Raw genomic sequence first — 27943 nt, 5'->3', positions numbered from 1 at the left:
TATTATTGGCTCAACTTCAAATAAGGGAGAATTTTTTTCTTTCTTTCTGAGATTGTATGACTTCAGCTAATACTATACATTCTAATCTAAATCCATCTATTTTCCTACAATCTTTGTTAGTTTTTTTCTTTAACAGCTAAATAGTGTTCACACAGATAGCTAAAGAGAACTCACAGAGATCCACCTGTCTGCCTCCCTGAGTGCTGGGATCACAAGCGTGCGCCACCACACCCATCTTCCATTCATCATTTGATGAACAACTAGGCTGATTCCAAATTCTTTGCTGCGGTGAATAAAGCAGCAATAAACATGGGGGTACAAATATCTCCATAGCACAGTATGGAGTTCTTTGGGTATATGCCAAAGAGTGAAACAGCAGGGTCATATGGTGGCTCTACTTTTAATTTTTTTGAGAAATCTCCTGAACTCTTACAACAATAAAAAAAATAATAATTCTTAATTTAAAAAAGGGCAAAAAGACTCAATTAGAAATTTGTCTGAACACATAAAAACTGGGCACAGCAGCACATGCTTGTAATCCCAACATTGCAAAGTGGAGATAGGATGATCCCTGGGCTTTGCTGGTCAGGAGGAGTAATCTAGCTGAAACGGGATTGCCTCAAAAAGATAAAGTAGGGAACAACAGAGGAAGATACCTACTGTGGTCTCCAGGCATCCACAAACACATGAAGACATAAACAGATGAAAGCATACAAATACATTATGTATATACAGCATGGTTAAGAACTAGCCTCATCTAAAGAGTGATTCTGGGATAGCCAAGGCTACACAGAGAAACCCTGTCTCAAAAAAGCCAAAACCAAAACCAAACCAACAACACCACACCAAAAAACAAATGAAGATCAAAGCAGAACTACTTTATACCTATTATGGTAGCTTTTTTTTCCCCCTTCTTTCTTTTTTTTTTGGAGGGGATGGGGGCTGAGGGATAATAGGATCTCATTATGGATCCTAAGCTGACCTTCAACTCACTATGAAGACCAGGTTGCCCTCGAATTCACAACAATTTGCCAGCCTCTGCCTCTCAGCTACTGGGATTAAAGGCATGAGTCACCACAACCAGCCTACAGTAGCTTTTATCTAATAGTAAATGTTGGCAAAGACACAGAAGAAATTGATACAGCCTGTATTGCTGATAAGAATATAAAATGGAATGCAAAACAGTTTGCTGAACAAGCTAGGCAAATGCTATGACTATAAGTAGGTATCTAAAAAAACTGGGGAGAAAACGATTTAAAAAGACAGACACACAGAAGACTCCCTGACTTAACAAATGTTCAATCTAAGGATGACATGAAAACAATTGGAATTTAGTAGAAACTGAATTCTGAATTTTGGTCTTTTTCTGAGCTAGCAATATATAACAGAATACTATTATAAGGCAGAACAGCAACAAGCTCCAGCTCCCAACCAGCCTCTTGATGTCAGTTTATGGAAAAAAATGATTTTAATGCCATACTTAGATAGACAGACAGATAGAAAGAAAGACTGAACATTGTAATTTTTTTGTACAATGGTATATTGGTTTTTAAAAAAAGAAAGAAAAAGACTTACAGATATCCTGTGAGAAACATTGCCACAATGGCTTGCTGGTAAGTCTCAGTAAAAAAATTAGGGGTTGAGCCCTCTAATGGTAAATAAATACTTTTTTTTTTAATTACCAATAGTAGTAGTGCTTTACTTACCCGTTTGGGGCCACTAAAAATCTTTCTGGTATTTTCCTTGGATTTATCTCCTTGTTTACTTATGGGCTTCTTCACACTCTCAGGCACACCAGGCAAGTCCTCTGTAAAATCCAAGTTTTCTGAAATAGTAATCAAAACTAGCTAACTTTTTCTAGTATTTCAAGTTATCAGAAAACTTAAGGCCTTTTAAAAAACATAATGTTGGAGAAAAAAATTGAAGGATTAAAAGCAGTAATGGCTGACAAAATACTCTAACCCTCACTCTGTACTTCAAAACTTGGCTATTACATATGAGTGCTAGTTATATTTTGTGTTAACAGCAAACTCAGACATTTTCTCTTTTACTAAGAATCAGTCTTTGTAGCTAGCCCAGGCTGGCCTGGACTTCACTATATGGGCTCAAACTCATGGCAATCCTCCTGCTTTAGCCTCCCAAATACTAGAATTACAGTTACGCATCACCATTCCTGGCTTAAAGTTTTTTCCAAAATAACATCTGGACTTTATAGATCGTGTAACTGGCAGCTATATACAGATACTAACTATGATATATAATTTACAAACTCATAAAAACATCAAATTTATCTAAATTTCATATTTTTCTAGATTTTAAGTTCATGAAATCATGTAGCCTTAAAACAAACAAACAAACAAAACAAAAATCAACAACAAAAACTTGCTGGAAGCCAGTTAGGCAGAGCTGATGTAGCAGTCAGAATCCAAACCCTGGTGGTCTTGTGTCAATGATGTATACTTCCAGTAACCACTGCGTGTGTTTGTGCTAGCTGAGAATAGTGCTTTGGTGCAAGATGCATAATGTGCTGTGATTCTCAAAGGTCAAAGACATTCTAGTCATAGTTCAAAGTGCATAAGAGGCTGCTGGCTTCTACAAAGATAACCACTTTTTAAAAATATTACATTTATTTTATATATATGAGTATTGTGCCTATATGTAGGTATGTGAACCACATCTGCCTGGGAGCCTGCTGAAATGATAAGGCATCAGATCCTCTAGAACTGAAGTTATGAATGGTTGGGACCATGATGTGGCTCCCATGGTGTGAGCCTATGCAAAAGCAACAATCATGCTTAACCACTGAGCCAGCTCTCCAGCCCCAAATTTAAAAAGCAAAATCTCTAGGTGTGGTGGCACAGCCCAATACTCCCAGCTTGGGGGGCTGAGTCAGGAGGAAAACAAAACAAAGTTAGCTACCCTTGGCTAGTACAACGCAGTTCAATGACTTGTGAGTATTCACATAAAAACTACTGAAGGATTAGATTACTTCCCAAATGGTTATAAACACTGTCTTCTAACTTAAAATAAGGAAGGGAAGACATTTCTCTACCTCAACTTTTAAAACTGATTACTGGTTCATACATTATATCAAGACTCAATTACAACTTGGTGCTTCTCATCCAAGTGTTCTCTAATTTTCAAATGTTATTCATTGTCAACTTCATTTCTCCAAGTGAGTCTACTTTTCACATTTCGGAATTTAAATTCTATTACTCCAAGATGTAAAAACAGAAATTGCAAATTGCAGCTGAAATAACTTGTTATACAAGTAAGCTTTAAAAGTCAAATAACAGGGCTGGAGAGATGGCTCAGTGGGTAAGAACACTGATTGCTCTTCCAGAGGTCCTGAGTTCAACTCCCAGCAACCATGTGGTGGCTCATAACCATCTATAATGTGATTTAATGTGTACTGTATACATAATAAATAAGTCTTTTAAAAAAATAAATAAAAGTCAAATAACACCTGACACACACCTTTAATTCCAGGAGGCAGCGGCAGGCTGATCTCTTTGAGTTTGAAGCCAGCCTGGTCTACAAAGTCTGAGACAGCCAGGGTTACACAGAGAAACTTTGTCACAAAAAAACAAAAAACAAAAACAAAAAAAAAAAAAAAAACAAAACAAAGAAGTCAAATAAAATGCACCATGACAATAGTGCAAATACTGTGCAGCATTATATGCCAGGTCTCAAGTGTCTTTCTAGTAAGGCTGCTGCAAACTGCAATCTTCCAGAAGAGGCTCATGACAGCATTTGATACATTTTGGATGTACTTTTTGGGGGGGGGTAAACAGGTGGGAAGAGGCTCAAGAAGCTCCTGTTTTGATTCCATTTTAAAACAAAAGATGAATCTCATCTGGGGTTGAAGGTGTAACTCAGTGGTAGAACATGCCTCTCCTGTACAAATTAATTCCCAACACCAGAAATAGTAATTTGAATCAAACAAACTATTTTTAGATCTATGAAGCTAAGTAGCAGGTAATATCAAGTATGATACACTCTATTTTAAACTCTTAATTCACAAATACTATGGAAATTCTAATTCACCATAATTACAACTTCTATATCCTTAGCAGGACAAAAGCTTTTTTTAAACAAACCAATCTAGAAAGGCTATATTTGGTTGAAAAACCCTTTACTCCAGAAGCTTCCACAATTCCTCCTCCTTTAACAGTAACTACTCTGCATATAACCCCTGTCAAATAAAGGCTTAGTTACAGCAGAGCTAAGCTATTTTATTTATTTGTACCTAGCTCTCACTAGACTCAGCTCCTAAAAGGGCCTTATCGTTGAGCCAGCAATCTTGAGACAAGTTTTCATTATTAAAAGAGAATACTTACCTACTAGTACTTTCAATCTTATGAAACCACAATTTAAGAGGATTTGAGAATGTTTTAAATGTTTTTTTTTTTTATGTTGTGTGCTACTTACAAAGGGTTTAATTAATTTGAGTATCTCCCCCATTAAAACCATCTGTTATCAGCACAGTTCTAAATGTTCAAAATCTATCTATGTCTGCATTGCATTTGGATTTTCAAAACTAAAGCAAGATGTTTGGTACCTTTGCCCTAAAGACTCAAGGGTTTAAAATTCTCATAAATTCACATGTGCTGGCCTAAGGTTGTATTTCAGATGTGAGGCCCAGGCCTGGAAGCCAATCTGAAATGAAAAGCTTTAAATGATAGTCACCAACTTAATACACGTAAGACTCCCAATCTACCATACACTTTAAGACCTAATCATTTAGATATGAAATGCTATTCCTGTGTATAAGGCAACCTATGGGTTCTAAATAGATGCTTCTACTTAAGTGTAATATAACTAAGCTGGAGAGATGGTTTAGCTGTTAAGAGAATTTGCTGCTCTTCCCAAAGATCTGAGTTCAGCTTTCAGCACCCAGGTCAGACAGCTTACAACCCTAACTCCAGCTCTAGGGGACCCAATGCCTCAAGCCTCAGAGGATACTTGCACTTCCACCCACACTCTCACGTGTTTAAAACACATATGTCTATATATAATTAAAAATAAATCATAATATATATATAAATTTAAAACTAAAACTGAGTATCAAGGTGTCTAGCCTTTGATTAAAGCTTGAAAAACAAATGATAATACTAAATTTGTATTACGATATTATACATACATCTTACAGTTCTTACCTGCATTATTAGTACTAGACTGACTATCTGGGGAATTATCAATGCTTTCAGGAGGAGGTTGCAGGGAAGGTGTCGGTGCTGTTTTAGTTCTTTTTTTGTCCTTCTTTCTTTCCACTTGACAGTCATCATCATCATCATCTTCACTTTCACTGAGATCGTCAAAGCCAAAATATTTAATTTTGTAATTAGAACTTCCAGAACCCCCTTCATCACCTCCTGTCTCATCATGATCTTCAAAACCAAAAAATTCAAGTTTAACATCTTTTTTGGATTTAGTATTACTAGGTCGAAATCTAGTAGTGGTCTTGGAAGTTGCAATATCTGCCTTTTTTCTGAGCCGGCCAGCTTCTCCTAAATCTGCAGGAGTGGATGCCGTGAATTCATCCATACTCCGTTCCATAGTATCCTGGATGGTAACATTACAAACTGACAAGCAAGATGGATGTAAAACAGTGTAATCTCTAGTCCGTCCAACTGTTCCTCTAAAACTGGTCCCACAACTTACACCACCTTTCTTTGCCTGATTCAGGCCATCTTTACTTGATTCACTGTTTGCTTTGGCTAAGGCCTGACTGGTGCCATCCATTAGCTTATCGAAGTTTGATGCTCCCTGTGAAGATTTCGCCTTATTGGCCCTACAGTACGTCCTACAGTTGCTTGGCCTAAGAACACTTTGTACAATATCTTCTTCAAAGGTTTCATTTAGATTTTCCAATCGGTTTTTTAAATCCTCATCCTTCATCTCCGAAAGAGAATCATTATCCAAACTTAAAATACAGTCTTCTGATCTGATATCTTCAAAGTCATTATCCCATTCATATAAACCAGTTCTTACAGATCCTTTGACTGGACAACTTTCAGGTGGAGATTCTGATCTTTTCCCAGACTGGGAGTTCCAGGTATCATTTGTTTCCTTAATTTCATCAGCTTTATATTCAGAAGTCACTGCAGTTTCTGCATTGGATTTCCTAGTACTATCTTCAGCATTTTTGTGGAAATGGTGACTATTTTTTTCATGTTCTTCACTAAAATTCTCCACTTTATCTATAAAAATGAAAATATATCAAGTTAAAAACATGAATGTCATCAGTATGCAAATTAACAAATAGCAGGGCTATCTGAGCAGAAATGCAGAATGATACTGAAATAGGTGCAATAATTTCAAATTTTATACACACACACACACACACACACACACACACACTATAAACACACTAGACATTTGCCCTCCTACTCTTTCAGTATGTACAGCTGCCATGTCCCTCAGCACCCAACCCTCTTAAAACTATTATGCTAGGGCTGGAGAGACAGCTCAGAGGTTAAGAGCACTTACTGCTCTTCCAGAGTTCAATTCCCAGCTCAAGACCATCTATAATGTGATCTAATTAATGCCCTCTTCTGGCATGCAGGCATACATACAAACAGAGCACTGTATACATAATAAATAAATAAATCTTTTTAAAGCTATTTTTAATATATTTTATTAATTTATTCATATTACATCTCAATTGTTATCCCATCCTTTGTATCCTTCCATTCCTCCCTCCCTCCCATTTTCCCCTTACTCCCTTCCCCTATGACTATGCTGAACTCAGAAGAGATTCTAGCATTATTAAGAAACATAGATGACACTTATACTTTCAAGTAACTATGCTAAAATTAGGAAGTATTTAGTAGAATTTAAACCCATGTAACAATGAATGAAGCCCTTTCAGGGGCATTTGTACTTAGGTGAAATAGGCTGCTTATACGATATGTTAGTTTTGGCTAGTAACCTGCCTGAAGGAAGTTTCTCTAGCTATTTCTGTATTTCTTCTAATCCTAAGAGCCACATAATAACACGTAATTTTTTAACAGTGGCTCTGATACCTATGTGGCCCATAGCACTTTTTTTTTTATGAGTATCAACCAGTATGGCATATTTAACATGACTATTTTATATGTAAGCAAGTCAGTTTGTTGGCTTATATTTTTATCATATGAAGCAATTAATTTTTTACCTCCCAAGTAAAAAATGGCAATATGATTCAAACTAATATCATGATTTCTTGAGCATTTATTGAGTAAACACTGGCAAATACATGCTCTATGCCAAACAATAAAACTGTCTCAAGAAGAATACATCTGAACTTAAGAAAAACTATTTACAAATCTCTTGTTTTGAGACAAGAGTTTCAGTATGTAGCTCTTGCTGTCCTGGACTGCATAATATAGACCAAGCTGGGCTCAAACTCAGAGATCCACCTGCCTCTGCCATCCAAGTGCTGGGATTGAAGGTGTGAGCCACAACACTCAGCTTATTTACAAATCTTATTGAACACATTTTCAAATACAGTCAAAAGAAATGATTTACATGGATGGATTCACTATATAATTTTTGATGCTACGCAATGAGTTTAAATGTAATTTAACTTTGTCACAGGCCTGTAATCTCATTAAGAGGATTCCAAGTTCATGGCAAGCCTGGGAAACTTAAGACACTGATTTAGGAAGTGTATTAGTTTAACTCAATGGTAGAACATCTGCATAACATGAAGCCCTAAGTTCAATCACTAACAACCATTTAGCTATGATTCTTATTTAGGAGACATCTAATACATAACCAAAGTGTTCATTCTATTCTTACATACTTTCCTCAATATGGGCAATGAATGAACTATAATTTTCTTCTCAGAAAACCAATCAGTAATCCTAAAAAAAGCTAAAAACCAAAAGCTGACATGTTACACTTTCGAGGGTCATTATAAGCAAAGTCAAGTCTAGAAGTAAATCTACTATTTCTATAAATGAAAAGAGCACTGATAACTGAGCCTAGGAGTGTGATACTAAGGTTAAGCTAGTTCTATAGATCTCTTGCAAAAGTCTAACTTGTGGGAGTTTTCCTGAAAGCTTCAATTTACTCCTGTGTTCAACAGGGAACTATTTAACTTATTTACTTCAGAGTGTTGAATGAATTACTGGGATAAATGCCTCTTTAGTAAATATCTGATTGCTTAAGCTACATACATACATGTCTGTAAGACTTAACTAAGTTAAACTACCTCATTTTCATTGATTTGTGTATGTGTGGGTACACATGTGCCATGATGCAGTGAACTATTTCTCCTATCCTCAACTCATTTCTACAGTTGTATGGTATTCCACTATGAAGACTTTGTGGGGATGATTGATGGGGTTGTATTATGTTTTGGTTTTGAGATAGGATCTCGCTATGTAGCACTGGCTGGCCTAGAACTTGCTATCTAAATCTGGCAGGCCTCAAAATCATATAGATCTACCTGTGTCTTCTGAGAATAAAAACATATGCTACCACTCAGCATGTTTTTGTTTTGAGGCAGTTTCCCTTTGGAACCCAAGATGGCCTCAAACTAGTGATCTTCCTGCTTCATGTGCATTAATATCTGGCTTCTATTATCTTAATATTTCAAAAATAAAGATCTTCTGCTTGGGGTATAAACAACCTTCTGATTTAAGGTCAGACCTAAAACTAACCTTTATTATAGTTTTAAAATCACTAAGTTTATTGGCCTCATTTCTCCTTTACTCAGACTGTGTGTTGTGGTTATGCATTTCAGAAGTTGCCTTTAAGGGATTTAAAGAGTAGCTGCTGCTAGCCTATGTTTGTAAAATTGCAAGAAGGGAGAGTGATAAGAAGTTCTGTAAGGAAATAGTTTTACATGGCACAATAGTATACAATAAAACAGGCACAAACCCTTACATCAAGGCTGGGTGAAGCAACCCAGAAATAGGAAAAAGGTCCCCAGAAAAAGACAAGAGAGTCAGACAGCTCCATTTCGACTGTCAGGAGTCCCAGTCCCCCAAAACCCAACCACAGCCTATATGCAGAGATGCAGAGTACCCAGCACAGACCCATTTGGCAATCGCTTCTGTGAACCCTACCTAGTTGATTCAGCAGCCTGTGTTCTCCTGGTACCTTTGACTTCTCTGGCTCCCACTATTACTGCTGCCCTCCCCACCCACCCCCATCTTCTGTGGGGTTCCCAAGGGACCTAATGGTGCTGTCCAACCTGGGTTCCCTCTCTCTCTGGATGGTTAGTTTTTATGTCCAGTTGATACAAGGTAGAGTCATCTGAAAGGAAGGAAGCTTGACTGAGAAAATATCTCCGTAAGATTAAGCTGTAAGCAAGGCCTGTAAAACATTTCTTAATCAGTGACTGCTATGGGAGGGCCCAGGCCATTGAGAGCCTTGGGCAGACATCCTAAGTTCTGTAAGAAAGCAGGCTGAGCAAGCCACAAAGAATAAGCCAGTAAGCAGCGTTTCTCCATGGCCTCTGCTTCCAGCTTCTGCCCTGGTTTCCTGATGGACCAAGATGTAAAAGAGCAATCGAAATAAATCCTTTCCTTCCCAAGTTGCTTATGGCCATGATGCTCCAACACAACAATGGAAACTCTAAAACAAGCAAAATGTGCCCATTTGTAAACCCAGCACCCCACAGGCAAAAGCTGGAAGATCACAAGTTTGAGGCCAGTTGAATTAAAAAGCCAGACCCTCTGCCAAAAAGAGACAAATTGTGCAAGGGAAGGCAGAGAGAGAAGAGAAGATAGGGAAAAAGAAACAAAACGAGTTCTTACATAAAAGCTAGGCATTAATATTTTTATAAATTGCTTATATAAATAAAAAATTCTCTCTAACAAAGACAACAGATTAGGGATTTGAGTTCCAGCTCTTGTCACTTACTGGATAAATGACTTTAAGCAAATCACCTTAAAGAACAGTTTTTCCTAAGAAAAAAAACTAATAGGACTGGAGAGATGGCTCAGCAGTTGGGAACAGTAATTGCTTCTCCAGAGGACTGTTCCTAGCACCTACATAGCAGTTCACAACTATCTATAACTCCAGGATCCAATACCCTTACACAGACATATATGCTGGCAAAGCACAGTACATATAAAATAAATTGTTGGTTGTTTTTTAAGATTGGAATAGCAGGAGAAGTTATTATTGAAAAGAAAAGAAAATCAACTAATAAAATCTGCCTCAATGTCATGATAAATGAACGAAAGACTTTGTTTTTTGAGACATGATTTTTCTCTGTGCCCCTGGCTGTTCTGAAACTTGTTCTGTAGAGCAGGCACTCGAATTCAGAGATCTACCTGCCACCTTCAGCTAAGAGTAAAGGCATGCACTACCACTTCCTCCATCTCGAAAGTCAATGGTTTGTTTGTTTGTTTGTTTGTTTGTAGACAGGGTTTCTCTGTGTAGCCCTTGCTGTCCTGGACTCACTTTGTAGACCAGGCTGGCCTCGAACTCAAAGAGATCCGCCTGCCTCTGACTCCCGAGTGCTGAGATTAAAGGCATGCGCCACCTCACCTGGCCTGAAAGACAATATTCTTCTCTTTCTTTTTTTTTTTTTTTTGGTTTTTCGAGACAGGGTTTCTCTGTGTAGCCTTGGCCATCATGGACTCGCTTTGTAGACCAGGCTGGCCTCGAACTCACAGCGATCCGCCTGCCTCTGCCTCCCGAGTGCTGGGATTACAGGCATGCGCCACCTCACCTGGCCTGAAAGACAATATTCTTAAGGGTAGCTTATAGATCACAAATTACCATAGCTACCAAAAACTATCCCACAGTATAAGACTTCTCTATAATAACATTTTTGTGCATGTATGCTACCAGGGGATGAAACTAGGACCTTGTGGATATAGGGCAGATGTTCTACCAGTGAACTGTATCCTTAGGCTTACCTTTTATTAAAATTCTCAGCAGAATCTTAAGCTGTAAATTCATCAACACTGTCCTTCTATCCTATATACCACAGCTTTGTGCAAAGAACCCAAACCACATTCTAGGGTCTGCAATTGTTATACAAACTGGAGTGTGAAGATTAGATGTGTAGAATTCTCTCACTATAGAGCATCTCCAGAGGAATGGAATAACCAATGACTGGATCCATCTTCCTACCACTGTTTGCTCTCAGCATTCTTTATATCCTTTAAGTTTTTTGGATTTTGGGTTTTTTTGCTTGTTTGTTTGTTTTTTGTGTTTTTTGTTTTGTTTTTTCTAGACAAGGTTTCTCTGTGTAGCCTTGGCTGTCCTAGACTCACTTTGTAGACCAGGCTGGGATTAAAGGTGTGTACCACCACGCCCGGCTAAGATATTATTATCTTATATTTTGAGACAAGGTTCTATATAATTCAGATTAGCCTTTAGCTCCTGATCCTTTTGCCTCCACCACTCAAGTGAGAGAATTACAAGTGACTTCTCCCATGCCCAGATGATCTTTTACTTTTCCCTTTTCAACTTCAACCCTTTCATTTAACAGGTCATATTGCATAAAAAGTCCTACAGATCACTAAGTTTAGAGAAAAGTTAGTATTTAGTAAAAAATAAAACCAATAAATAGTTAACATTGTAAGGCTTTCCCCCCTTTTGTAATTATATGAAACATGGAAAAAAAACTGTAAAAAGTAGAACGTTTAGCGCCAAGATAATTTTTGCTAAGTTATTAGTTTTAGAGGCAGTTAATTTAGTGTAGAAAGTCCATTTCTAGCATCTTTTTCAAGTAGTTTTTATTTTTAATCATAGATTCCTTTTTAATTTATGGTTTAAATTCCCATAACCTAGCATAGTAAAATGAACCAAAACCAAATCCAAGGAAACAAACATAAAATCTACATAGGCCCCTATCACCTACATCAGATATTTAATGTCTTTTATTTTTCGCTTTTCCAGCATTTCTGGATGCTTCTGCTAGGATTCTGTGACAGTCCACCTACCTGTGATGTCACTACTTACCTGCACAGGGGCGTGGCCCTGCCCAGGGCCATATAAAAGAACAGACCCTCCAAGTGGCATGTTCATGCTTGCGAGTGTGCGAGTGTGTGCTCGCGCACTCCCCCCCCCCTCTCTAGATCTCTCTACCTCTTCTCTCTACCCCTCTCTACCTCTTTACCTCTCTCCTTCTCTCCCTGTGTGTGTCTCAGAGACAGTTACTGTATCTCCTTATTAAACCTCTTAAGTCAATCTGTTGAGTGGTGTGATTCCATCCCTCTGTACAGCTCTGTCGTTCACCTCTAACCTCTGGCACTCAGCTTTTTACATACACACAATTTTTAAATCCTTCTGCCTTATCAAAAGGTCAGTTTGCCAGGCATGGTGGCACACGCTGTAATTCCAGCACGTGGGAGCTCTTTGAGTTTGAGGCCTGCCTGATCTACAAAGTCCAGGACAGCCAAGGCAACACAAAGAAATCCTGCCTCAAAAAACCAAAACGAAAAAGAAAAAAAAAAAATTCAGTTAAATGGCATCAGGTATAAGAACACAAACCTATTAATACCAGAATTGTGAATCCAAGAACAGCATGTTACAGAGACTCTGTCTCAACTCTCACAGCCACTAAGGAAAGTTAAATGACCACTTTTCTTGACAGTCTTAATTTTATACCGGAAACCCTGTATCTAAACAAATCATCCACTAGAAGAAAATAGTTGATGGGTGTAGTGGCATCCAAGCACTTGAAAGGTAAAGTCAGGAAGATTAGAAGTCATAGTCATCCTTGGGTACATGAGCATCTGGACTACATAAGACTCTGTTTCATAAACCATAACAGAACCAGACAGATTAACAAACAGGCATGAGGGAAGGGTACAACATCCTCCAGGAAACCTCATGATCTGGAAGCTCTCCCAAACCTATCCTTTATGGTCTTTATGATGGCCCTTCTGCTACAGTAATCAACTTAACCTTTGGCCTATTCTTTAAGAGGATACAGTTAGGGAGTATCTCGGAAAGTCTCAACCCTGTAATCCTGATTTCATCTACCTAGTGAACACCATTCACCCTAACGCTCCTTAAACACTGTCGACCTTCTGTTCATTATATGATACATTTTAAGATTCTAGGAACTTGAGTTTTATGCTTGAAAACTGAACCAAATACATACTTCAAAATTTAAGTGCACGGTATATACCTAAAAAGCTACAACAATTAACAATATACTGTCATTCTAGGGGGGAACTGTGGTAGCTAGCTGAGAAAATAAGTAGGAAGATTCTAGCAAAGACCATTATAAACCAAGTTGCAAGTAGAAGTATATAAAAGATACTACATATTCTAAAATGAAAACAATCCAACATAAAAAAAAAAAAAAAAAAATAGCAGCTATTCTATCTTTCATCAAGGTAGTTTGACAGCAAGAAGATGACACCAATTTTGGGAGAGGGGTGCATATTATTAGCAAGGAATCTGGCATTACCAATTGAAATTTAAGATTATATTTACACACACACACACACACACACACACACACACACACGGCTAAAGAGATGGCCCCAGAGTACAAGCACTTGCTGCTCTTCCTGAAGACATAAATTCCAATCCCAGCATCTGGTGGCTCACAACCATCTGTAACTTCAGCTCCAAGGGATCCAATGCTTTTGGCCTCCACAAAAGCTACACTCACATACACATACCCAAATGCAGACACGCATACCTACACATAATTAAGACTTTAAGATGTAAATGCCCTTTCAAAACCACTTTTAGAAAGAACTCCCATCACTATACTAACACAGGTGACATAGTACTCAAAAACTTACATAAAGACATCCATAGAAAGAAAATAACATTTACTTGCAATGAAAAGACCAAAAACAGAAAAGGAAGCTTAAGTACCCCTACACAACGGGCAAGTATGAGGCTGCTAAAAAGAACAAGGGGAATCTACAAATACTGATCGATTTACATTCTAAAATTACCCTTTAAATGTACTAAAGCATAAAATAACACACACACACAATCAGTATTTTATATCTCACATTATATATGTTTTAAAACAAGGCCTCACTGTGTAACCAAGGCTGGCCTGGAACTATGTAACCAGGGCTAGTTTCAAAGTAAGAGATTACCCTGCCTTACTGTCCTAAATGCTAAGATTATAATCATGTCACTACACTCAACAAGTGCTTGAGCTTTTAAGTTGGTTGGTTGTAAGTATGTAAGCTGGTTGGGGGGAAAGCAGGTTGGGGGTACAGTTCAATGATAGAATATACGTACACATACTCAAGGTCTTGGGTTCTAGAACCAAGTCAGAAAGAGAAAGTATTCATGGATTCTGAAATGAAAGAAAGTTACTTTTCACTGTCAAGAGAACATGTGGATACTAATCACAGGTACTTAAAAGGCCACAGAATGATCCATCATTAGTGAACCAGGAGCTGGGGATATAGCTTCATTTATAGCTTGCCTATCATGTACTAGGCCCTGGGTTCAATTCAAGCAGTGAATAAATCCAGGCAGAGTGGTACATGAGTGTAATGTTAGCACTCAGGAGGGGGAATAGGAGGATCAGAAATTCAAGGTCATTTTCTGTTACAGAAGGCGTCTGAGGCCATTCTGGGTTAGAAGCTGTCTCAATAAATAAACAAAACTCCTAACTTCCTCAGTGATTGACTTTACATCAAGATTTGAAAGGTACCAGAGAGGCCTGTGGAGACTGAAGTTCTAACAAAGGACCATGCATGTACTGGACCTAGGCCCCCTACACAGATGTAACCTATAAGCAGTTCAGTCCTCATAGGGTCCCTCTAGTCATGGGAGCTGACTCTGACACAGACTCTGCTGCCTGCTTTTCAATCACTTTCCCCTGGCTGAGCTACCTCACCAGGCCACAGGGGAAGAGGATGCACTCAGTCCTGATGAGACTCAATATGCGGGGGTGGAAGTGGGGATGGGAGTGGGGTGCCCCTTCTCTGAAGAGTTGGGGAGTAGTGATAGGGGACACAGGGAGGGAAGGTGGAACCAGGAGAGTAGGAGGGAGGGGGCTATGATCGGCATGTAAAGTGAATAATAAAAAATAAAAATATACTTGATATTGAAAGTAAAAGAAAAACAATGTGAAAGTATCTTCTTTCAACTGGCATTTAAAATAATAAAATACAAGACTATATGTCATTTTAAAGATACTATTGTAAAGATAATACAGTAAATAGCAAGGATTGAGGATCTAGCTCTGCTTACCTATAGGCTCTAGGTTCAATATTCAGCACTGAGAAAAAAAAAAGAGTTCATTTTGAAAACCATTTCAAAAATATTACTCAACTGGGCATAATGGCATATCTATAATCCCAGCGCTTGAGAGACTGAGCTGATCAGCAAGATCCTGAATAACAGTAATAATCAATGGCAGCACCACAGCACCACCACTTACCAGGCCCACTACACAAAACTGCCAAAATTACATCAACTCCCTATCGTTCCCATCAATAAAACAGTCTTTATCCTTAGGCTTACGTAAGGTTCTACCCATCAGGAGCTGATGCCCCCAGGAAGACAACAGAATTAGGTTAAAGCTGAACTTCTTCCTGTGCCCATATCCTCAACAGCTGGTTGCAGCTCCTCTTAAAGCAAGCCTCTTCAATGTGGTAACTCCTAATTCATTTGAATCAGGATAATAATAGCTTCACTATAAAGAGCCACCGTTGCAACCATTCCCTGTGCTTTTCCTACATCCCTCCTATACACCTTTGTAAATAATGCCTCCTCATAATACCTAATTTGGGCATGCCATCTGTTTCCAGCTGTCTTTAGTTCTTCTCTTTAAAACATGTATACTTGCATATGTAAATTTTCTCAATCTCAGGCCACTACAACCATTCTGGAAAATCCTCCTGTAGGTAACTTTCGTATTAGTAATCCAATTCAAGTCAGTTGAGCCATTCATTCTGGCTTCTACAGTACACTGTCATCAATAGCTCTAGCTGTTTAAAATTAGCATTCTTTTTTTGTTTCTTCCTCTTTTTTCCACCCTGTAAGTATAGAAATTTCTTTACAGCTTAATTCAAATATTTAATGACTTTGTATAATTCTGCATTTTTAAATATTTATATACTTAATCTCATATTTATTATCTCAAATCAAGGCTTCTTATTTAAGCTCCATCCTTAATCTCCCCCTCAAAACCAAATAACCAAGGTGCAGTAGTTCAAGTATTTAAACTGGCTCTAAGTTCTGTGGGTACAGAATATACATAGGGGAAATGCTCTGTGAAGTACTATAAAAATATGTCTCATTGTGTTGAAAGCAGTTCCTCATCATGACCACCACACATCAATGGCATACCTCCTAAAAAGCATACAGGAGGACAGCATGTTTACAGTTTTCATTTATAATTACCACATAGCTAGTATTCCCATGGATCTGAGACAAAACTCATTAGTGGCATCCTGCACTCCTGTTAATTCTTAATTTTGAGAGCAATACTCCTTTTCCTGGGGATAGGGGTAGAGAAGATAAATAAAAGTGTGATGGCGCATGCTGTAACTCCTGCACTTGGAAGGTGGAGGTAGGAGGCTCATTTTCAGCTCTATCTTGAATGTGAGGACAGCTTGTGCTATAGTCTCCAGACAGAAATAGGAAGAGCTCAAAATCTACTTAATAAATGAAGGCTGGGGGTGTCCTGGCATGTACAAGGCCCTGCATACAATCCCTAGAAACTGTAAAAAAAAAAAAAAAAAAAAAAAAAACTTTAAAAAGCACTTAAAAACTTGTCTCAAGGGCTGGAAAGATGGTTCAGCAGATGGCTCAGCAGTTAAAAGCACTGGCTGTTCTTCCAAAGATCCTGAGTTCAATTCCCAGCAACCACACGGTGGCTCACAGCCATCTGTAATGAGATTTGGTACCCTCTTCTGGTGTGTAGGCACATACAAGCAGAATATTGTATAAATAACAATACTTTTTAAAAACTGTCTCAAAATGTGTATATTGTTGTGTTCTGTTTATATACAACACAAAAAATATTTATTACCTACATAAATAAGGTCCTCTTTATTCAGTAAGTATTAAAAACTGTGGCCATATTTGTGTGTGTGTGTGTGTGTGTGTGTGTGCGCGCGCGAGCGCGCGTGCAAGTATTTAGGGGCTGGAGAAATGGCTCAGCAGTTAGGAACACTAGATGCTCCGCTAGAGGACCCAGGTTCAATTCCTAGCACCCACATGGTAGCTTACAACTGTCTGTTAACTCCAATTTAGGGGATCCATGGCACCAGGCATTCATGTGGTGCACATGTATATGCATGCAAGCAAAATACCCAGATAAATTAAATCTTTTTTTAAAAATTTGAACAGATACAATGGGGAATCTGTAATTTGCTTCAACATCAAGATAAAATTGATTTTATAGGCTGGAGAAATGGCTCAGGGTTAAGAGCACTGTCTGGCCGGGCGTGGTGGCGCACGCCTTTAATCCCAGCACTCGGGAGGCAGAGGCGGGCGGATCGCTGTGAGTTCGAGGCCAGCCTGGTCTACAAAGTGAGTCCAGGATGGCCAAGGCTACACAGAGAAACCCTGTCTCGAAAAACCAGAAAAAAAAAAAAAAAAAAAAAAAAAAAAAAAGAGCACTGTCTGAGTTCAATTCCCAGGTGTACATGCATATACAGCACTCACATACATAAAATAAGTGAATAAATCTTAAAAGAAAAAAAGAAAAAATTCATCTTATGATAGCTGTTTTAATTCTAAGATCATACATTATGCTTGCTTGTTTGTTCTGGTTTTTTGAGACAAGGTTTCTCTTACGTAGCCCTGGCTTTCCTGGACTCAATTTGTAGGCCAGGCTGGCCTCAAACTCAGTGTTCCGCCTGCCTCTGCCTCCCTGAGTGCTACTGGGATTACAGGTGTGTACCACTGCACCCAGCTTATTTATTAGGTTCATTCCTACCAGAATACAACAATACCATATAAAAACAAATTGGATGTTTCACAGCTGCTCCACTTAATTCAAGTTGTCCAACTTCTGAATGATGCTTTACTTTTTATATAATGGGAATTTAACCAGTTTTACAAGGCTATGATTAAGAATCGACTGATATAGAAAAGGCTTAGCCCAAACCTGGAACTGAAGAAAAGATAATAGATTACCCACTTTTCTTGAAAAGAGATATGAATAATATATTTTATACAAAAAACATATTCACTATCTAGAGGCAAATAGCTTCCTGATATTATTGTTAGGATTGTCTAACAATCCTCCCTAATAATCTATATCCAATAATAGTAAAAAAACAATTATCATCTCAGATAAGTCTGTAACCCACTTTTCAAAAAAATATTTTATTTTTAAATATGTGCATGCTGTATGCCTGTGTGTGGATAAATACACAAAAGTGCGGGTGCTCACAGAGGCCAGAGGTGATGCCCGGGCCCCCGAACTGTAGTTACTGGTAGGTAATGAGAGCCATTCGTGTATTCTGCAGGAGCCATATGCATTTCTTAACCACCGAGCCACAGCTCCAGCCCATTTCTAGCCTACTTTAAACTGAAAAGTAGAACTATATATACATTTTCCTTTCAGAAAATCATCTTTGGTTCTAAAATCAAAGCTCATAATGTCCTGATAATACCCTCCAACAAGTTCACATACTCAATACAGCTTTAAGCAAATGGAAAAAATTTATTGGCTACAAAACCAGTCATGCAAATTAAGAGCCTATGCTATAGTTATCTCAATATTTGGCAGGATACATAGACTGCATCCCAGCTGGCTGGCATGGAAAGTGAGCCAAGCAGAAATGTAAAAGTCTCTACATACTTTTTTCATGAGTCCAGACTAACAAAGGAGAAATGGAAGTAACCCCACATAAAAATCAAAAGCGACCTTTTATAAAAGTCCTGGGCTGAGAAAGGCCCAGAGAGGCCCTAGTATCCACCTGGTGGCTCACAACTGACTGTAACTCCAGACCCAGGGGACTTAACACCTGGCCTCCACAGGTGGCCTCCACAGACACTGCACACGCATGGTACATACGTTTTTGTTTGGATTTTCCCCCCTTGGTTTTTTGAGACAGGGTTACTTTATGTAGTCCTGGCTGTCTTGTAACTCACTGTGTAGATTAGGCTGGCCTTGAATTTAGAAATCCACCTGCCTCCATCTCTCAAGTGCTGGGATTAAAGCCATGTACAGCTACTGCCTGGTATCAATGTTTTAATGCACAGTCCTAGATACTTTAAAGAATACTTGGCAGGTACTGGTAAGAGTAGCTTGCCTGGCATGCAAAAGGCCGTGGCTGGTTCAATCAACACCACCAAATAAACCAGGTGTAGCGGTGAATGCCTTGAATCCTTGCATTCAGGAAGCAGAGGCTGGAGGATCACAAGTTCAAGGTCATCCTTGTTCACATAGAAGACCAGCCTAGGACACACAAGGACCTGTCTCAACAAAACAAACCCCCACAGAGCGTGTGAGATGGGTTAGCTGGTAAAAGTGCAACCCTGACAGTGAGTTCATTTGCCGGAACCCATGGCAGGAAGACAGAACTGACTCCAAAATATTGTCCTCTTACTTCCACATTCCAACCATGCTCATCCACACACACATACACATGATTTCTTTAATTTAAAAAAAAAAAAAAAGTAAAGGTTTGGAGAGGTAGCTCATTGGTTAATAGTAAACATTACTCTCCCAGAGGACCTGAGTTCAATTCCCAGGATCCATGCCAGATAGTTCACAACTGCCTATAGCTCAAGTTCCAAGGGATCCAATGCCTCTGGCACCTGCACTCATGTGTACATAACAACACAGACACACACACATAAACATAAAGATAAATCTTAAGCTGGGCACGGAGATGTATGCCTTTAACCCCAACACCCAAAAGGCAGAGGCCATCCTTCTCTACAAAGTGAGTTTCAGGACAACCAGAGCTACATAGTCAGACTGTGTCTTTAAAAAAATTAATAATAAGCCAGGCGTGGTGGCGCACGCCTTTAATCCCAGCACTTGGGAGGCAGAGGCAGGCAGATCGCTGTGAGTTCGAGGCCAGCCTGGTCTACAAAGTGAGTCCAGGATGGCCAAGGCTACACAGAGAAACCCTGTCTCAAAAAACAAAAAAAAAAATAATAATAACAATAATAATAATAATAATAACAATAATAATAATAATAATAATAAACAAAAAGTCAAGTAAAATGATTAATAAACACTATAGATGTCTTAGAAAAATGAACCCTAGCTCCTGCTCAAAGTCATTTTAGTGCTACACCTAAGAACTGACTATTTTAAAAAGCCAATTGAAATCAGAATGTTTATAAAATTAAAGAGGAAGAATTTGCAAATAAAACCAGCACTAATGAATTCACTTGAAAATAAATTCATAATGGCCGGTAGGACAAGCAGTATGTAGAAGAAATGACACAATTTGCCATACACTGAGCTAAGGCGGTATTCAGTGGTAGATGGCTGCCTAGCATGTATAAAGCCCTAGGTTCAATCCCTAGTATCACAAGGAGAGAAGAAATGTCTTGCCATATACCAACTATTGAGTACTCAAGGTTCTTTCAATATTGCATTTTTGTGTAATTGGAAATTGTGATGTCTTGTTTTTGAGCTAACAACTCAACCTTTCCCTAGAGTTCTTAGGCATAGTTTGTAATTCTTTATGCTCTTTTCCTTATTAAGTGTCTGTTTACAAAATAGCAACGGCAACCATTTATGATTTTTAAAATTCTTTTTTGTTTGTTTGTTTGTTTTGTTTTTGTTTTTCTAGACAGTGTTTCTTGGTGTAGCCTTGGCTGTCCTGGACTCACTTTGTAGACCAGGCTGGCCTTGAACTCAAAGATCCACCTGCTTCTGCCTTCCCAGTGCTGGGATTAGAGACTTGTGCCACCATGCTGGGCTGATTTTTAAAAATTCTTACATTTACTTGTTTGTTTATTTTTGTGTATTAGTATGTACACATGTGTTGGGGCACACAAGCCATAGCATGTATGCGTGTACAGAGGTCAGAAGACAACTTGCAGAAGTTGGTTCTCTCCTTCCACTATATGGTTCCCAGAGACTAAGGTCTGGTGTGAGCTTTACCTCTCCCCCCCCCCCCCCCGACAGGCTATCTTACTACCCAAATCATTCTGTTTTATTATGATTTCATTTTGAATTCCTCTCCAAATTAGCCATAAATTTCAAAAGTGCTACTTATTAAGACATATTTAAAAGAAATAATATCAAAAACTTAATCACATAGTCCTCTACAGAGGAAAAGATGCACTTAACATGTACTATTAGAAAATAATAAAAAACACTTAAGTTTGGATAAGCTTTTGTCACTGGTGTGAAATAATTCCACAGCAGAAACTGGTGTGATTGAATAGATACCTCACTGATAAGATACTAGAGCTTCAGTCTGCACACTTTGAACAAGTTGTTGATAAAACTTTTAATAGCTTTCTGAATGAAAGTAAAGGAACTGACAATATGACAAACATGCAAAAAACCAGGAAATCAGCCGTGCGTGGTGGTGCACACCTTTAATCCCAGCACTCTGGAGGCAGAGGCAGGCAGATCGCTGTGAGTTCAAGGCCAGCCTGGTCTACAAAGCAAATCCAGGACAGCCAAGGCTACACAAAGAAACCCTGTTTCGAAAAACAGTTTGTAGAATAGGTTAAGACTTACAAATATTAAAAATGCTTCTTCTAAGTTTGCTTCCTACCCTATAGTCAGAGTTTGCAGCTTCAGAAGTCAATGAAAAGAGGGAAAAACTCCATACTTATTTCCTTCCCACTAAGAATGACACTATAACAAGAGAAACAAGATTTTTTTTTCCTTGAATACCTGTTTATCTGTATTTTAGTACATATTTTCTCAAAATTCATTATAATGAGTCTGAATTCAAAGTCAAACCAACTACTGGCAACAGCTACATTGGAGTGGGAAGCTATTTCATTCCAGAAATTTATATTTCAGCTTCTAGAAACTTACAACAGCAATTTGGACATATGTAAAGACACATCATTACCAAAGGGACAGAGGAATTAATTACCTCCTACAAATGCGCCTACTCCTCCTTATAAACATTTATCTTTTTCTCAACCCTCTGCCACCAGGGTCTCTTCCTGACAGTGGTGCCCCATATTACATGACAGTACCCTTGATCCTCCCTGACAACTTTTAAGAACTTGCTACCTTCATTCTTCCTTCTCCAGACCACCTGCCTCATATTTAAAACAAGTATCCAGAATCAGCAAGAAATGACAGCAAGAATACTACACAATTCAAAGTGAACAGTATTTTCAGAACCCAGCCCAGAGATGAACAAATATGGACAGTCAATAATCTCATTCAGTGGTTAAGAGCACTGGTTGCTCTGGCAGAGGACCTGGGTTCAATTCCCAGCACCCACATGGTGGTTTCACAACTGTCTGCAAGTCCAGTTCCAAGGGATCAGATGCCCTCTTCTGTCTTTGGTGGACAATAAGCATGCATGTGGTATGCATATATAAAAACAGTTAAAACAGGTATAAAATAAAAAATCTATTAATTTTTAAAAATCTCATTCCAATTTTGCCCCTGGCTGATCTTAGCAAGTCACCTAACCTCTCTGAGCTTTAATCTATAAAGGGAGAAGAGCCAAGTAAAAGCTCATTGGAGCTCAGAAACTCCAGGAGCTCCTCGTCTAGCCTCTGAGGAGACCAGGCATGCACAGTGCACAACATATACGCAGGCCAAACACCCACATATATAAAATATAAATAAACAAATATATATTAACAGCCCCTACTAGTCTTAAATGCAGGGAGAAAAACTAAGTGGTAATAACACACGTGTGCATGCAGACATGCAGACATGAGCACAATAGGGGCACTCGCAGTACAAGCCTGGCAACCTGAGTTTGATCTCTGGAACCCACGTAAACATGGAAAGAAAGAAACTATATAAAGTTGCCCTCTAATTTCCAAACACATGCATGCACACACAAACAATAAATAAAACATTTGTATCACATAAATGGCTTACAAAAAGCTCTCCTGGCTTATAAAAAAACATCAAAACTTACCTAAAGTTATTAATTTAGCGCTTTTGTTTGCACTGTCTTCTGGGATTCTATTTGCGCTCTTTTCTTTCCTGATCAAAGTATCCTCCGTAAGCAAGCACCTATCAGAAGCAACACTGTCTTCGCCCACCACATGACTAAATGTGCTATTAGCTTCAAGTACAGAAGTGACTTCCTCTAGCTGAGCAGCTTCACTAGGTTCCGAGTAAGATGAACCCTTACCCTGGGCTAAATTTTTTGAAGAAACAGGTAGAGACTCATCATCACTATCAAAACCAAAAGGATCTCCAGTATCTTCTTCTTCTACTTTAGGTTTCTTCGGAATTTCTTGAATATCTGGTTTGAAATTGGGCCTCTTCTGCCCTAATTTAGCCATAAATGTGGTCTCTCCCCATTTTGTACTAAGAGTAGTCCGTTTGCTGGAAAAAACTTCATCAAATTTTGAACTGCCATTTCCTCCTTTCCTACTGTAAGTTTTTCCAAATCTGGATGTCATTTTGACACCTGTTTCATATTCCCTGTGGAAAGAAAATTGAAGAAAATATAATTACGAACCTTTTAACAAGTTTTAAGTAATCTATAAAAATAAGGTCCTAGGACTTCTTATAAAATTTTCAACATTCAGCATACAAATTTTTAAACTAGTTTAAATAAGTTAAAGAGGCTCCTTTTCATCCTCTACTTCCATATATCAGATTTGGTAGTGTTCTGGTTTGTTTTACATTACGTATATATTCATACGACACTGACAAAGTTAAAAAAAACTTACTACTAACCAACTTATAATACAGTACCTATAAATCTAACTTAAAACATTTTTTAAGTTCCAAATGAACTAGTCACATATACAATTTAGCCAGAAAATAATCTAAATAAAATAAATACCCAAATACAAAATTTCTAGCCAAAATGTATTATGTTTTCCAGGATCTAAACAATGTTAGTTGACTAAATTTAGTTCTTTGAAAATTTTACAGCTCTTCATATAAAGACAAAGGGTCAGAAAAACTGTTATTTTCTTAGATAGTACAACCTGTAGCTTCTAAATAACCTTGAAGACTGACTTTTGGACTAAAGTAATTTTAACTGATTTTTTTTTTTTTAAAGTTCCTTCCACTGGCATATGGTGCACACCTTTAGTCCCAGCACAACAGGCCAGTCTGGTGTATAAAGTATATTCCAGGACAGCCAGGACTAGACAAAGAAACCCTGTCTCAAAATACAAACCAAACAAACAAACAAAGTCCTTCAATGGACATCTGCCTAAATTCAAGAAACCATTCTTCTCTCTTCTTTATAGTGCTGTGCTCATTTGTAGAGTGACATTTTTCTTAAGTTGGAGAACTCCATTTTACAAAGGTATATAATTTATTATATAAAAATAGAAATGCATAGCCTTTATTCTCCTCTCCAAATTACAAAAAAACCAATTTACCTGATTTACCTAAAAGTAAACTGAAAACAATTTCCAAAGGAAATTTTTTTTAAAAATTTCAACATTTTAAACATACATGTTACAGTACTTTTACAGCACAATCAATGTTATCCACTTCTTAACACTTTGACCTTCTGCAGTTTAAATATCAATTTATCAACTCTAGGGGGAAGGTAAGCAATTGCTTAAGGACTTGAAAAATCTTCATTACTCTGAAACTTACAATAAGAGTAATATTTAATTTACACTTTCAAATGTTTTTGGTCTACACTTTTAATATTTTGTGTTAAGTCCTTACAACTTAATGAATCACTATGCAATTTAGTTCAGCAAATATTCAGTAGAAGATTCACCGCCTCACTAAAGTTTGAAAGGAAACCAGTTCTGATTGGACAAAATAATAATTTAGTCATCATACACATCTGTGCTAAGAGAAAATTTAGCTTTCCTCAGAGTTTCCATTTTGTAATTTGAAACACTAACAAGCTTTATTGTCTTTCTTGTTAAGTATAGCCTATTAAACAAAACAAACTATAATTGGGCAGCTAACAGAAACAAGAAAATAAAGTCATTTCTTTAAGCTGCGATACGCAGACCTTTATTTATATATATTCCAACAAAGCTGGAATGTTTTGGACACACATACACGGCAATCATGTAAAAATGCTGACTGAGTAAAGGCCAAACCAAAACTGTAGACTTGATCTCCTTTATGCCAACATCTGAAAAACTCACCGTAGAAACAGTCCTAAAGCACAAAGCATTCACTGTTGTAAGATTAAGGTGTGCAAATGATATGCGATACTGCATTAAATGTGTATTTTTTTAAGAGACCATGTCTGACAAATGTATACTGACGTAGTAATATCATTGAATATTGATGAAATACCAGTGACTTTCTTAATATTAAGGAATGGAGAGTGTGTACATTAGACAAATATGATGGAGTTATTATCTACTGAATCCGGTGGATATGACTAGAAGAGAGTTGATAATGATTGCTTTTTTTAAAAAGTCAGCAGACTACTTCGAACTAAGCATATCTAAACGTAGGGTATATACAAATTCAAAAGTAGACATATATATTTGGCATGACATTTTACATACATTTCAGACACACTATCTTGTTCAGGCTTCAAACTTCACCAACAGCCCTAACTAAAAAGCAAACTGAGGGTTCACAACTAAGTGTTCTTGATCTTTGGGGACTCTGCCTCATCCTAGCCGGATTTTGAGGAAAGTGCCCTGGGATTTAAATTTGTGAAACGGGCGTGGGAGGGGAGGGGGGGTGTCCTTCTACTTAAGCTACATAGAAACGCAGCCTCTTCCAAATAAGACCCCCCCAAGGGCATGGGAGGGGGGGGGGTGCTTCAATTAAGAGGAAAGTGAAAGGGGCGAGTGGAGGTAAGCAGAAAACCTCACCTGCGACTGCGAGTGCGCCCGGCGGCAGTGGCCAAGAGTCCCCTCAGGCTGGACACTCTCCTAACTTTTCTCCTCCCAACCCCCACCCGAGGAAAGGGACGTCGCTTTGGACGCCCCGGAAGCTTCTGCCACCGAGTCACCGAAGCAAGGCCTCGGTGACGGCTAGAGTCGAAGGAAACGGCGCGGGGAGGGGGGGAAAGGATTTGAAGACTGAAATCTTGCAGGAGCGGGTTTGAAAGACGACGAGTCAATCAAGTAGCCGCCCCGGTTTAAAAAAAAGGGAAAAAAAAAAACTCCAAAAGGAAAATAAGAGGTGGAGAGGGAAAGAGTTCTTCATCAGACCCTTCAGTGCCCAACTTCCTTAGAAGCCAGGTGAGCAACGAGACTCGCACCGCCCCGGTCTCCACCACCCGCCCCAGCTCACTCCCGGCCTAGGCAGCCGCCCGAGACCTCACTTACCCTCGGCGCCTGGCGGGTGCTCTGGCCTCGGGCCGCCTCCGCCTCTCCCGCTCCCGACGGCCCACGGGCGGGCGCGGGAGCCCCGCGCGGGAGAACAGTGCCGACCGGTGCGCCCAGGGAGGCGAGGGGCTCTGCGGCCGTCACAGCCCGCGGCTCCGCTTCGGTAAATAGGAAGCCCGGTCGAGGGGGGGGGGAGGAGAGAGGGGAGCGGCGGTCCCGCAACTTCCCTCCCCACCTCCGGGCGCGCCGGCCGGGCAGGGGCCTAGGCCTCCCTGGCGGCCGCCGCCGATGCGGAGCCTGCTACGTGCCCCCGCTGGGCCGCCGCCGCCTTCTGCGCCGCCGCCTCCGCCGGTGAATGGTCAGCGCTGGAGTTTGAACAGGGCCCTGAACCATCTCAACGCCATTTGCGCTCCCGGCCCCCCACCTCCTTCCTCCAACAGACGCTCGCTCCGTCACTCCGCTTCCCACAGGCCCCGCGCGGCCACCCGACCCCGCGGCCAATCGTACGGCCGCTTACTCAAACCGCCGCGCAGGCGCCGCGCCCCGCACGCGCCGGCTATCATCATTGGTCGGGCCGCAGGGCCCGACGGGAGTTGTAGTTCTCTTCCGCACGGTGCTGGTGTCTAAACCCCGGTTCCGGAGCAGGCAAACGGTATGGGTTCTGGCTGCGGGCCTGCTGAACCTTACCGGCTCGGGAACCACTCCCAGTTCCTGGCCACGCGAGGAGATGCAGGTGCGGCATGGGAAGGCTCGGGCCACAGTGCAGGCAGCTGTGTCAATCGTTTCCCCTCCAGGGACCCTCCGGTGTCAGGGGACAGTGGCTTGTGCAGCTGCGCCGAGCCTTCTGGGCCACCTCCCCGACGTTGGAGGCGGGGAGCTTGGGGGCCGCCTTTGACCTGGTCTGGCCGTGCGAGCGAGCCAATGCAGGTAATGAGGACCGAAACCAGGAGTCCGGTGCCGGTTTCCTCACGACCGCGATCCGCCTCATCCCAGCTCTTCATCCTCTCCCTCCTTACTCATCAGTCCCCACTACGGAGTCCTGTCCCCTACCGGTTAGCGATGACTCCCCAGCCCCAAAGTATAAAGTATTGTATGTTACGAAGGAATTACAGTCACCTTTTATTAAATGTGCTGACGGCAGAGTGGCTTTAAATTTTAAAAGGCATGCTAGAGTGGTGATGGGTAAAATGATCCGATGTGTTTATTTTTCTTTAGACTACGCCTCTGAAAACTGGAAACGACGAGAATAAACTAACTAATTCGTTGTTTGAGCTGTGGACTATGTACACATACGCTGTCATACCAGTGTTTATATCTAAAATTGTTCATAATAAAGTTGTTTTGGTTTTCTGGGCGTGGGGGTTGTTTGTTTTGGTTTTGGCTTTCAGTTAGCTAACAGGAAGGTGGAGAATGGTGACAGAAGGAGTAGTTTACGTTTTCCTCTCTACAGAGTGGTATTTACCTAATTGAAAATTTTGGAGAGGCTTTATGTTAACCCTTCAATGGGAAAAATAGCTTTCTAAAATCAGTTTTCCCTAGAAGAGATGCTTGTGTCAATGCCTTGATGTTTAGTAGGCAGCTAGTGGAGACTCACTTGAGACATTAGAAAACTTGTCATTGCTTTTAGTGAAAAGACCACTTTTAAAGTACCCTCAAGTTTCAAGCTCCCACCGGTATAGTCAGGAAA

The 27943-nt window shown here is 39.6% G+C and overlaps 1 protein-coding gene across 3 annotated transcripts in view; it reads right to left on the bottom strand.

Annotated features, from left to right (window-relative positions):
* Wapl (WAPL cohesin release factor) overlaps positions 1-26423 on the bottom strand; it is a 68890-nt gene extending 42467 nt beyond the window's left edge. The window contains exons 1-4 of one of the 3 annotated variants that reach the window (XM_051141874.1): positions 26257-26423; positions 22944-23458; positions 5160-6203; positions 1707-1825 (exon numbers count right to left, since the gene is read on the bottom strand). In XM_051141874.1, coding sequence (XP_050997831.1) covers positions 1707-1825; positions 5160-6203; positions 22944-23436 — 1656 coding nt within the window. In that variant the 5' untranslated portion in view covers positions 23437-23458; positions 26257-26423. The remainder of the gene's footprint in view (positions 1-1706; positions 1826-5159; positions 6204-22943; positions 23459-26256) is intronic. The other 2 variants (XM_051141879.1, XM_051141887.1) reach the window with 2 other exon arrangements.
* Between the last annotated feature and the right edge of the window lie 1520 nt (positions 26424-27943).

The sequence above is a fragment of the Acomys russatus genome, chromosome 3 (assembly GCF_903995435.1).
Source record: "Acomys russatus chromosome 3, mAcoRus1.1, whole genome shotgun sequence".
NCBI classification, from domain to species: Eukaryota; Metazoa; Chordata; class Mammalia; order Rodentia; family Muridae; genus Acomys; species Acomys russatus.
The sequence above is the reverse complement of the archived record's forward strand: the minus strand, read 5'-3'. Positions and strand labels throughout refer to the sequence as shown.